The sequence below is a fragment of the Crocodylus porosus genome, unplaced genomic scaffold, assembly GCF_001723895.1.
Source record: "Crocodylus porosus isolate Cpor-Errol unplaced genomic scaffold, CroPor_comp1, whole genome shotgun sequence".
In the NCBI taxonomy this organism is placed as follows: Eukaryota; Metazoa; Chordata; order Crocodylia; family Crocodylidae; genus Crocodylus; species Crocodylus porosus.
In genome coordinates, this window is record NW_017728947.1 from 11,775,425 (window position 1) to 11,787,352 (window position 11,928).

At 39.7% G+C, this 11,928-nt stretch overlaps 1 protein-coding gene across 2 annotated transcripts in view; it reads right to left on the bottom strand.

Annotated features, from left to right (window-relative positions):
- The window catches only part of INSC (inscuteable homolog (Drosophila)), a 272,831-nt gene extending 261,795 nt beyond the window's left edge, over positions 1-11,036 (bottom strand). The window contains exon 1 of one of the 2 annotated variants that reach the window (XM_019552259.1): positions 10,931-11,036. In XM_019552259.1, the coding sequence (XP_019407804.1) occupies positions 10,931-10,933 (3 nt within the window). In that variant the 5' untranslated portion in view covers positions 10,934-11,036. Of the gene's footprint in view, positions 1-6,049; positions 6,340-10,930 lie in introns of those variants that run through there. The other variant, XM_019552260.1, reaches the window with a different exon arrangement.
- Between the last annotated feature and the right edge of the window lie 892 nt (positions 11,037-11,928).

Consider the following 11,928-nt stretch of genomic DNA (forward strand, 5'->3'; position numbering starts at 1 on the left):
AGTCCCATGCCCCACCCCACCTGAGCAGCCCCTGCCCCAGTCTCACTCCCTCCCCCGCCACTGGGGCCTTGATCTGCCCTCCCCACTGCAGTGGCAGCCCACCCTCACCCCACACACAGATCCAGGGCAACACCCCCGCCCATGCCCTCCTGGGATGCACACAGCAACAGGAGTTACCCCTTCTCCCTGCACCCCCCTGGATGAGCCACTTGCATCCTGTCCTTCACCCCATTCTGCACCTACCCTTGACCCAATCCCTCCCTCACCATAGGCCCTCAATCTCCACCCCCTTAAAAACAAGAAAAAATATAAGAGTACACATGAGCCAAAACTTTGAGACAGAAGGGGTACACATTCTTAAAGAAGTTGAAAAACCCTTTTCTAGTTCATACAAGCCATGGTTCAGGTGTTCAATGCCCAGGACCCAGGTGAAGGTTTTTTGTTTTGGGTTGGTGTTGTTTTGGGTTTGTTTGGAGTTTTGTTTTGGTTTTTTTTTTGGGGGGGGGGGGAGGCTGGGCTTAGAGTTTTCTGAAACTTTCTAGTTTTGAGCCCTTCAGGGGCCTTTAAAAAAGTGTTGATAAATTAAGTCTACCCATCCCCAAGTAACAAGCTTCCCCACTCAGGGTTTTGCCCTCATGGTTGTTCAATTCCAGAGAGGAAAAAAAGGGGGGGGGGGGGTGTTACTTTCCTGAATGACTCTGAAAGCAGGCTCCCCAAACAACACATATGCTTTACCTGCATTATAGATATGTTTAGTTCCTGTAAAGCCATAAGAATCTATTAAGTAAATCTGAATACGAGTATGTGTAACACCCACACACACACACTGCATTGTATAGTATGTGAGGAAGCAGAAGATCCTCCAAGAAAATGAGTAATAGGAGAGGCTGAACCATGGCACTCCCTAACTGGACAAGGCTTGGGTGATATCACACCACATATAAAAGAACAACTCAACTAAGGTTTTGAGCTTTTTCTCCTGGGGCTATTAAGAGCTGCATAGCTGAACTGGGAGCCAGAAAACCTGCTCCCTATAGAGGGTCCATCCCCCCCTTCACTGGAGAGGCAACAGCTAGGGCATGGTAAAGCCTCAGGTTCAGAGAAAAAGTCTGTTTCAAAGTTTGAGGCCCCAGTTTCCTCCCTCTTTCCTTTTTGTTTTTCTTAAGTGATTTAATGCAATGGGGGTAGTAATCCTCGGAGCAAGTCGCCTAGGATTGGGTCCTGGCAGTTACAGACCCTTGTGTTTGCGAATTGTAGTGTCTCAGCATTGTGATATAGATGGGACTGGATGTCTAGACTACAGCCATAGGACTGGGCCCTTTTTGTGGTTTCACAGCTATTGTGTTTCAGCCTAGCTGTGCGGCTGAACCTCAACCATAAATTTGTCTGGCAGATTTGGGCCAGGGTAAAGCCTGGCATAGTTTGAGCCAGGGTGAGACCTGGCACTACTTTTTGTTTATCCAGGCCTCAGTGCTGTATAGGCCTGGCTAGCTTTTGCTGCCCAGTTCAGTACCAGCAAGACAGACCTAAGCCTCCTTTGGTCCCTTTTTGTAGTTTGTCTCCCAACCAAGTGGTATAGTTAAGCGCTAGTTGTAGTTCGGGCCCAAGCCGAGATAGGTCTCACCTTTCCTTTGAGTTCTTTTGCAGTTTTCTGCCCAGCAAAGCTGGAATTGGGTCTAGGAATTTTGGGGTGTGGTATGCTGACAAAAGCTGTGGTTAACCCCTCAAAGCCACCATGAGGAAGAGGAAGTCAAAGCTCTACCACTTCTCCAGGAGCAATGAAGCCCCTTGCAATGCATAAGGACCCACACTCTTGGGCAGCTCCCTGTGGCATAGGGAAGCAGCTCAGGATTCTCCAGTTGGCTCCCCACTCTCTAGCCAAGATAAAATATACTTAGTATCCCAAAACTGAACCCGGCCCTCATTGCTGCAGACCAGTGCCCGACAAAAGGGTTATATAGGTATTTAAGAAAATGTACTGTATTAAAACCAGGGGTGGTCAGTCTCTGGTACATGTGCTACAAGTAGCTTGGGCAGCCATTATGTGTAATGCTCTGCAGGAGGGAAGGGGACAGACAGAAGGGGTGGGGAGCAGAAAGCAGAGCAGGCAGAGGAAGGGGGCTGGAATGGTGCTCAAGGAGCGTGCGGGAGAATTTGTGACATGCCTGCCAATAAAAAAAACTGGGCCTTGCTACATTAAACCAAAAGCAGATCTGTTTTTGACCCTGTCTAGCTCAAGGCTTTTCTCCCATGTTCACCTTCCATTTTCAAATTAATCCATTATTTCAACAAGATGCATCATATCCTGAACTGATGTAAATCTCTTAAAGTCCCTTGAAGTCTCCTGACAGCATGTAAGCCATGACAGTCTGTAGTACTTAAGGATATGGCCCCAATACAGTCACTCTGCTTCTCCTGACAACAGGGAATAATGAAAAGGTACAAGCCACTACAGACAACTTCTCTGAGTAGCACTTGCATATTATTTTAACATCTTGTTTTGGCAGGGGAGAAATTAAGTGTGGAACAATTTGACTTAGTGGCATGGACTTTAGGTCAGGATTCTACACGTGACAAGCTAGGAGTCATACCCACGTCAGGAATGATCATTTTGAGCCAACGTACCCAGTTCTGTCATCTGGCACACACCAAGAACAGAGAATTAGAGTTAAGCATTTTCAATAGCGTTTTCAGGAGCATAATTTAAGTTAACAGTGAAGCAATATGGCCCACCACTTCCTGTTGTCACTTTTTAGCAATAAGCACACCAATGTGAAACAGTATTTGACGTTTTACCACTTAAACCCCTTTCACTCCTCTTCTCCCTTGTTATTTCCTGGCTTTTCTGCAAGCAGAAAAGAAAATATACTCAAGCACATAACCAGATGCAGTACATATCGCCATAAAATAACCAAGGAAACTAACAAAGGAATGTTTTCAAACAATCACAGAATGTGCTGTGAATTCTAGCTCAACTGCAAAGATTCAATTGCACTTCTGTTAACAAAAATTCTCTACAGGGTACCAGGAGACAAGTGTTTGTTTATGGTGTTTTCCCCTCATTATTAAGTAAGAACTTTGCTGAGTTACTAAACACAATCTTTCTGCTCAAAATCAATTATTTCCTAATGCAATTAACTTATTCCAGATAGTAATTCATGTTCATGAAAGCTTGAGAAGTCTGATAACAAAACAAACTTATGAATTAGATCAGCAAAGACCAACAGAATCCAGGTACTGTAGAATAAGACAAGTCAGTACAGGTATGTATATTTAAATCACCTGGGGGGGTGGAGGAAAAGGGTGGTGGGAACTGATAAAGCTGAAATAGTACTTTTATGGCCCCTTTGATAGCTTTATAAACATTACTAAAACAAGCCTAACACATTCACTGTGAGGAAGACACAGAGTCAGTAGCAGTTTCTGTAGCCTCAGCTGCTGCCAGACCAAATAGATTGTGTCCATACCCAGCAGCTGGGGAGCTCAGTGTACTCACTGTGCTACCCCCAATGCCAAAGCAAGCACCTCAATTTCCAGCAGATAATTTCTGGGAAACGGGTATGTGTTGTATGCACAAAAATATGGTATACTGATATAAGTGAATATGGTTTGTTCAGGAAGCACAAAACTGCAAAAAAAAAAAAAAGAAGATCTGGCAAATTATTAATATGCCCAGGCATGAATGGGATGGTTTGTAGTCAAAGGATTGGGTGAGCAACTTGTGGGTCCAGTTATTGACATTTCCTAGGATAACAGGCCACGTCATCCATCCCCCTCATATTATCCATTCTCTAACTCAAAACACAAAAATGCCATATATGCAATTATCTCTGACCATTACCAGAGAGAGGTCAAAAAGAGGAAGAGAAAGGAACCTTCTATTACTACTCTAGGGTCTAAGGATAATTACAGTATATAGCCACTGGAGAAGCAGGCACATTCTTTATGCATCCTTACCAGACATGCATATTACAGTGTTTGGGTCACCCTTATCTTTTCTCATAATCACTCTAACTTCCATCCAAGTATCTATTCTGGTTCCAAGTTATCGCACATATCAGAATCAGATCGAACAGATCAGTTCTTTAGCTAAATTTTCTTTCACAAAGGAACACCTGTGAGATGGGGAAAGATTTCAAGGGGGTACTATTACACACACACTCTCACTGTAGTGGCTGTAAAGATATTAGGCTAGGAACAAACATTGCATTTGTCCCTGGACAAGTTGTGCCTGCTTGCTCTGGAACAAAACTACCCCAAGATTGGTATGTACACACATCACTAATCAGGTTTCAGTAAGCAGCTGAATGCACTGCCACATTTCTGCCATTGATGGCACCTGTACCATTCTTATCTCATTTTAGGATTTATCGTGGGACAACAGACACAGATGTCTGAAAGATTGCACTTTGTCCCAGGACAAAAAATTTTTACCTCATGACAAAATGTCTATTTGTAACCTTACACTGCTCTCAGGGACCATATTTTTGTTTTGAAACATGAAATGTGACAGCAGAATTTTTGCACCGGTGAATATGATCTAATAAACATCACCCACTGTTATCCTAATATACCTACACAAGTCTGACATGTCAAATGCCTTAATGCAAGTAAGTAAACTTTGTACTTCTCCTTAGCAAGCGGGTAAAGCACAAACTAACAATGGCATAAAAATATATAGCACACAACTGAAAAATAGAGTATCATGCCAAGCACAGTTCATTTGGTCCCACTGAGCTCCATAAAAGATATAGAAGAAAATATGTAGGTTTCTCAGCCAGACTTTCAGTATAACAAATAAAAACAAGTGACAAATGAACAGAAACACAGCTTAACCTCAAAAAGACTGTAATGATTAACTTAATTCATGCCTGAAGTCTATTGTGTCAAAGGAGACTAGTCATGAATACACTGTTTTGGGGTCTGGTCCCAAAACTGTATTCTGTTTTTACCAATTTTTTTAAAATACCAAATTAAAAACAAAACTTCTCATATTGTTCCAGTGCCTACTGATCTCAGCTCAAATCTGCATGCTTCATTTAGTTAAAGTAAACCAAAGCAGTAGTAGCAAATAAAGCTGTTCTCATAAGAACCGCCAACTTAGGAGACACTCGGTACTATTGTTTTCACATAACCAAAGCATTTCCCAGCTCTGTCTGAACCACGTTAAAACAACACACATACAGATATTATTTCTGCTTTTTCAGTCTGTAGAAACTGCCACATATACAATTAAGGAGGACTATCTAGCTGAAGCAGGGTTTATAAATATTGAAATAAAAGGCAAGAGTCTAACTGAGTGTAAACTCCCATAGTTTCATTGACATCATCACCTTGTATGGATTCTCTTGTTTTTATTGAAGTGGTTAAATACATCACATCAGTTTATCATCACATAATAGGAAGATATGTGCATAGGATTAATATATGAACACAAATTTTACACAGCAGAAAAAAAAAGAAGAGTCATGCTTTATGGAATCCACTCTAATTTTTTTTAGCATTTGTATTCACAGCTTATTAAAATAATTTTTTTGCTGGAAAAAGTTAAATTAACTATTTTACCATTTTTTTTTTAATGGCACAACATCAATGATTGATATCAGAATACCAGAATTAATAAATACATCCTAACAGACAGTCCAGAGGGTCATGGATAAATACTTTCATACAACAATAGCTTGGTTTGCTTTCATTTTCAGTCTATAAAATACCGATACAGTTTTTTCCGTTAATTTCTTTTAAGTTATCAGTTACCTGGTTTGCCTTTTAATGTTCCCAACAGAATTTAGAAGAAATCTGGTAGTTCAGTGTATGGCACTGCAGGGAGATGAAAATAACTCCAAACTATTCACGAAAAAAGTCTACAATATTCATAAACTCAGCTACATGTTAATCTAACTTTTAAAGCAATGGAAGACTATTTTACAGTAGGGTTCTCCAACTACCTACTCTCAAAAGTAATATTTCCCTATAGTAGTTGCACTCAAGTGAAGGGGAAATGCTACTTCAAAAAAAAAAAATAGAAGCCAAGTAAGTTAGTACTCACCAAGTTGCATCTGTATAGTCAGAAATTCTGATAAACTGAAATGATGGTAGAAGACAAAAGTAGCAAAAAGAAAAAGTAGTTAACAAAACTGCAGACAAACTAATGTAAATCCTCTCTCCCTCTCTCTCTCCATTCATCTAGTTGAATATTCCTGAAGACTAAAGGGACCTTAAAAATTGCTTTCAGCAAAGACTACATCCTCTTGTTAGTCAAACCCTGCATAGTTTCAGCTAGGCATCTGTCCAAAAAGACATGGAATTATTCTATTTTTGTCTCCCATTTCAGTGGAAACATTTTTACAGATTTGTGGTGAGGACTTCAATTTTATAGTGGTCAGCTAGTAGAGGAAATGTAATTAAAGACCCTGTTAAACTTAAATTTGGCCAAAGAAGAGAAGTGGAATAGATTTGGAAATAATAGTCCCGTTACATTATGGCCTGACATAGAAGAACAATCTTTCACCCAAGTTAAAAATCCAGATGTGATCTGTTGGAAGAAAGCTGTAAAAAAATTAAGAACAAACTTGCTTTGAATAATGTGACAGCAACAGAATTTCAACAAATGTGGGCATATTTTTTTAAAGAAATAGTTCTGGTTAAATTTTCTTCATGTTTTTATAGAGAAACTTAAACATTTGTTTTACCACCCATGCTATGCCTGGTATGTGACTGTTTTTATTCAACACAGGTGTTTCCTTTAGAAGTGCTTCACTATTCACTTATCAGTGCCTCATACAATACACCATTTAAACCTCTGACTTCGTAATATCTAAGAATATACAAAAATACACCTTGAATATGATATGCTTTTCTCCTCCTGCATTTCATTTTGCTTTTATTTTGCCAGTATGAAAATATAGTGGTTTTCCACATACATGACCTCTGCAAGCTAGCACTATTCATTAATGTGGAGGGCTCAAGGGATTAGTAATGATATAGGACTCCGTCCTCTAGGGTGTCATTTCAAATCAAGGATCTACTCATTTTTGCACTTATCAGTGTCCTCATGACTTCCCCCATCTCATCAAGTGCTAAATTTCTTCTTCTCTCCTCCCTCTTTATTCTGACTCATTTGATCTCTCTTTGAATTTGTTCTCTTTTTCACAAAACAACCTTCTTGGCCTCACCTTCACAGCTTTGTTCTTCCTGATAGCTGTACTTGCATCTTATTGAGTCACCACTTTGTTTTTAAGACAGAACTTATCGTCACTCTTGACTTTCTTGTAAAATATTGTGGTTCGTTTTTTTTGGAGGCTCGCAAATAATTCTCAGGTATATACTATTAGTAGCACAAAAGGTATATTTGTAAATAGGGTCAGAGCAGAGACAGAAAATCTCAGATTACTCTGCCCACTGAGGAAATTTTTAGCTGGCTTTTTATTTTTTTGGGCACGTGTGCAGAAACAGGAACTTTTACAGTTCATTTCTGGTTTATACAAACATATATGTGACTACATCACTTTATTTGTCACATGTATATTATAATTAATTATTTAAGTATGTGGGGCGGATAGGCATATATGTATTAGCTAATTGCGCACGCTCACAAAGTTTTCTAGGTTACTAAGAGTTGAAATTCCCCCCCCTTTCAAAGGACACAGTTAGTTGAATTTTAGCTTTTGTAATCTGCATGTGAATAGTCAGGGGGAGAGAAAAGGGAGTGATTCTTAGCATAAAAAAGGTTTTGGTAGTGTTTCTTCTTATTAGGTACGAGATGCAAACTGTGCAGTTATGAGATGCAAACTGTGCAGTTCTAACAATACTTCATTTCTAATCATATTTTAACAATATTTCTAACAATTTCTTCAACAATCAGATCCATGCTTTCCTCTGCACTACTCCTTAGGCATAGAAAACTTCCTGAACACAATCAACACCTTTCTCAATTACTCATAGATAGGTCTGGGAGCTACCAGGCACTGTTGCTGTCCCTTCAGTTCTCTCCATTGGCACTAAAATAAGAGGATTATAACCATTCTCCTACCCCTGTCCCCCTCCCATAGATAATACGTTGAATACTTATCTTTCCACCCTTCATCTGACTTAGATGGTTTTAGACTGGAAACACCCAGCTAGGTTTTTGCATGATCTCCCAATCTGGTTGGAGCTTCTGGGCATTACTGCAGTACAGTATAATATTTCTTTAAGGTCTCATTTTAAATTACAGTCAAAATTGCATCAGATGTACAAAGTAGTTTCACATCAGTGATGGCTGAATAGCCACTTGTGTATTTGAACAGAATTAGAATATTGTCTATTAGTAAGGAAGAGGAAGTCAAACAATTCATATGTACATAGTAGAAAAGAGTTATTTATGCTGTCCCCAGTACCACATTATCAAACACGAGTGGGAGTGGAAGTTGGACGCCCAAATTCTCCAGTCTCCATGAAGTGTTCTGGGCAAACTGATGTGGATCTTTATGGCTGGGGGCATAGTTTACAGGCTATGGGTATTTACTCTCTCCCAGCAATGAAAGTTTCACAACCCCATTCAAATAATTCCCACTCTAAATAGAATTGGACAGAACAGTGGGAGCTGTTCTTACCAGAGAGCAGGCATACGGTGGTGTTCCTTAACACTGTGCCTCACTTTCCTCACTGGCCATAGTCTCCCACTTGCTGACTCAAGAATTTAATTTATTCTCTTAACCCTAGGTTACAAGTCTTTTACCCATTGGCCATAAGGATTTACTGAGACAAGCGCATCACCACATTGCCTCAGAGAGGTTATCCTTAGGCACAGGTATGAGGTGCCATGCTCTCTAACACCAACTCTTGCTTCATGTTCCTAAATAATGACATGCCCAAACACACCAGCTTCAGTCCTGGTTCATTATCACCCTACCCAGGGCCAATTCCTATACTTGCTTGTTGCTCATCTAAAAGGCCTTCTCCTTTTTGCTCCTGTCCCGGGATTCATTACTGGAGCACCCAACAAACAAACCATTTGTTTGGCTGCTTCCAAATATCTAGCCTTTGCCTGGTAGACCTTACTCATCATTCCCTCCAAGGAATACAATGAAAAAAAAAAAAAAAAAAAAAAAAAGAGTGCTCTGTCCCCAGTAAGGGCAGAAGAAGCAGGGCTAGACCCTGAACTCACCATTGTGCTATCAGAGGGTATAGCATGTACTGGTATCAGGAATGATTATTTTCTTTTCCTTGCCAGAATGTGATACCAGTTTTTAAAGACACCTTAGAATCCTTCACAATACGATGTACTGAGTTAAATATTGTAAGTGGCGCTGTATCTGGGTTTTCTGAGGGACTTTAGAAAATGTATACCCCATCAATTAGAGAGCCAGTTAATACTACTCTCAAAAAGTAACTGAAAGAAGAACTCTGGGTAGTATAAAGCAAAAACTAAGTTTGAAATTGTGCATTCCACAGAGAATCATGCAGGCTTCCAGGTCAACTAATTCCATTCACTACTTGATTGAAATCCCATACACCACTCCTGGAAGGCATGCCCTCTCTCTGTATTAGATGACCAAGTACAGGCAACAGATTATGAAGTCCCTAATTCTAAGAAGTAATGACTGATTTGTGTCTCAATACAAATCAGACATCTGCCCAATTGTATGTTACTGGAGACAGAAAAAAAAAGAAAAAAACAAAATTTAAAATTCCCCCCCACACACATACACCCCCCCCCCCCACAGTAAAAAGTTGGTGAAAAAGTCATTATAAACATCTCATTACCAATGGGGGTCCCATACACACAGCCCTTCACTCATAACAGTATCCTAGGCTGTAGGGAACATGTAACTAAGTCTGCTTGGACTAATATTACTAATACCCATGGAGGGTATTCCCCTAAAGCCTCTCTCTTCAGCCCTTGGAGCAGGGTCATAAAAGGGCAGAAGGCTATAGGAGGACTAAGCAACTGTGTTAGTTAGCTATTAAAACTTCTCGGATCAGTCAGCTGGGAAACATCAACCAATAATATACTTATCTGCTCTTTTAGCACGTAGACCTCATAAATAGGCATCCTCTGCCCTTTTTAAGTTGAAAAAATATGTATACATAAGAGTGTACACACACACACACACACACACACACACACACACACACACACACACACACTACAAGCTATAATAAACTACTATTGCTAACTTATCTCCCACTATTTCTACTACTGAGTTAATTAGACACTGAACTTCAAGCAGTTACCAAGATTAGCATGACCTACCTAAGTAGGTCATACTAGCCATCCACAGATCTTAGTCATGCCCTATTCCACATACTTCACCATCCCCACCTGGAGCTCCCCACTACAGAACAACAGCTGGGTCGAGCCCTTTGAAAGTGTGTCTCGTGTAATCATCTAGTCTCCTTTTATTCTCCACAAGTGTACGCACAACAAAAATTCCTGCCCTTCAAATGTTATTCTGAAACCACTAGAAATAACATCTATATTAGCTGTAAAATTTACTTTGACATCTTCAGAAGTGGCAAGGATTTAACTTTAGTGAAACACACATTTGTTTTTGCTCTTTTTAAAAAACTACTAAATGATACCACATGTGGAAATTCTATGTTTCCAACGTTAACTACGTTCAAGTGGACACACCCCATGTTATTTTTTAAAAGCATTTTCGTCTCAGGAAAGAAAATGCTACATAATTAGACCGGCCTATATACAGTGAACAACATTTTTCTTTTTAATTTAGCAACCCTCTCCTACTACTCAACCATCTCTCTTCAGACCCTTAATCCAGTAAATTACAGGTTCATTCAAGCCAGCTCATTTTATTTCTTAGAAATGGTTAAGGCCTTCAGATTCTGCTGACAGTTTCAGCAAAAGGTTTCATGCAGTAAAACTTGTATCAGCATAGCCATTTATGTTGCTAATACTTCCCCATTTCTAGTCTTATTTACTCACCATTTGTCTCTCTTTTGCAGATAGGCTAATTTCACAGTTACACTTCCACTGGCCTCAAAAGAACCAGTGTAATGCCTTGTGCAGCCACTTAACTATAACTCTAGTCTCTTATCTCAGCTACTTACTTTTTCTGTTCTAATTTCCTCCTCCCACATCAAATCAGTGCCCAACCACTGTTCATTTAAAGAATGAGTCATCTCTCCAGAAGGTCAAGCTCTACACTCAGTTACTAAGGCCCAAATTCATGAAAACCAACAGCTGTAAACTCTGAAGTACTAACAAAGTCACACTTAAAATAGTAAATAGCTTTATAGGTTTAATCCTCTAGTGATTTTTATTTTTCAAGTTATTAATTTTACAGTTTTACATTTGCACTCGCAAAGCTGCTAAGGATATGAATGTCAGAACTGTCCTGGTCACAACTGCCTAGAGTAGGTGTCATTGTGTAAAGAGCTGGGGTGTAACCACAAAGACCAAAGGTCATCCACTTTGGAAGACAGAGCCTTGAACTCTCGGGGTTCGCACATTTGTCTTGGGTTTGCAGCTGGCTCTCACTACTGGGTTATGTAAAACATGTAATTTCTAAATAAAATCTCTGTGCCTTAATAAGAAAAAGAACACAATAGCGAGGAAGAGAGCAGGATAAAACCTTATGCGTGTTGTAATACTTAAGCCCTTCAGATTCCAATCTAGAATGAAGACAGCAGATGGAGGCACATGGAAAGGAGAAGCAACTGAAAAACATAACGTGTTATATTTTCTCACACAGCAGAGAAGGTTGAGTTAGACACCTGGGGAAATGTCTCTCTGAGAATATTCAATCCTGCTTACAAGCAAGAGTCTTTATCTGCCCACTTTGCATTTTCAATTGTATTGGTGGGAAGAATATTTTCTAAATTAAATGTTGCAAAATATGAGTAAATCTGGCTAAGAATTACAAGTAGTTAGAACAAGCTATAGAATAAAAGCATAGAAACCAACTGAAATACAAAGCAGCT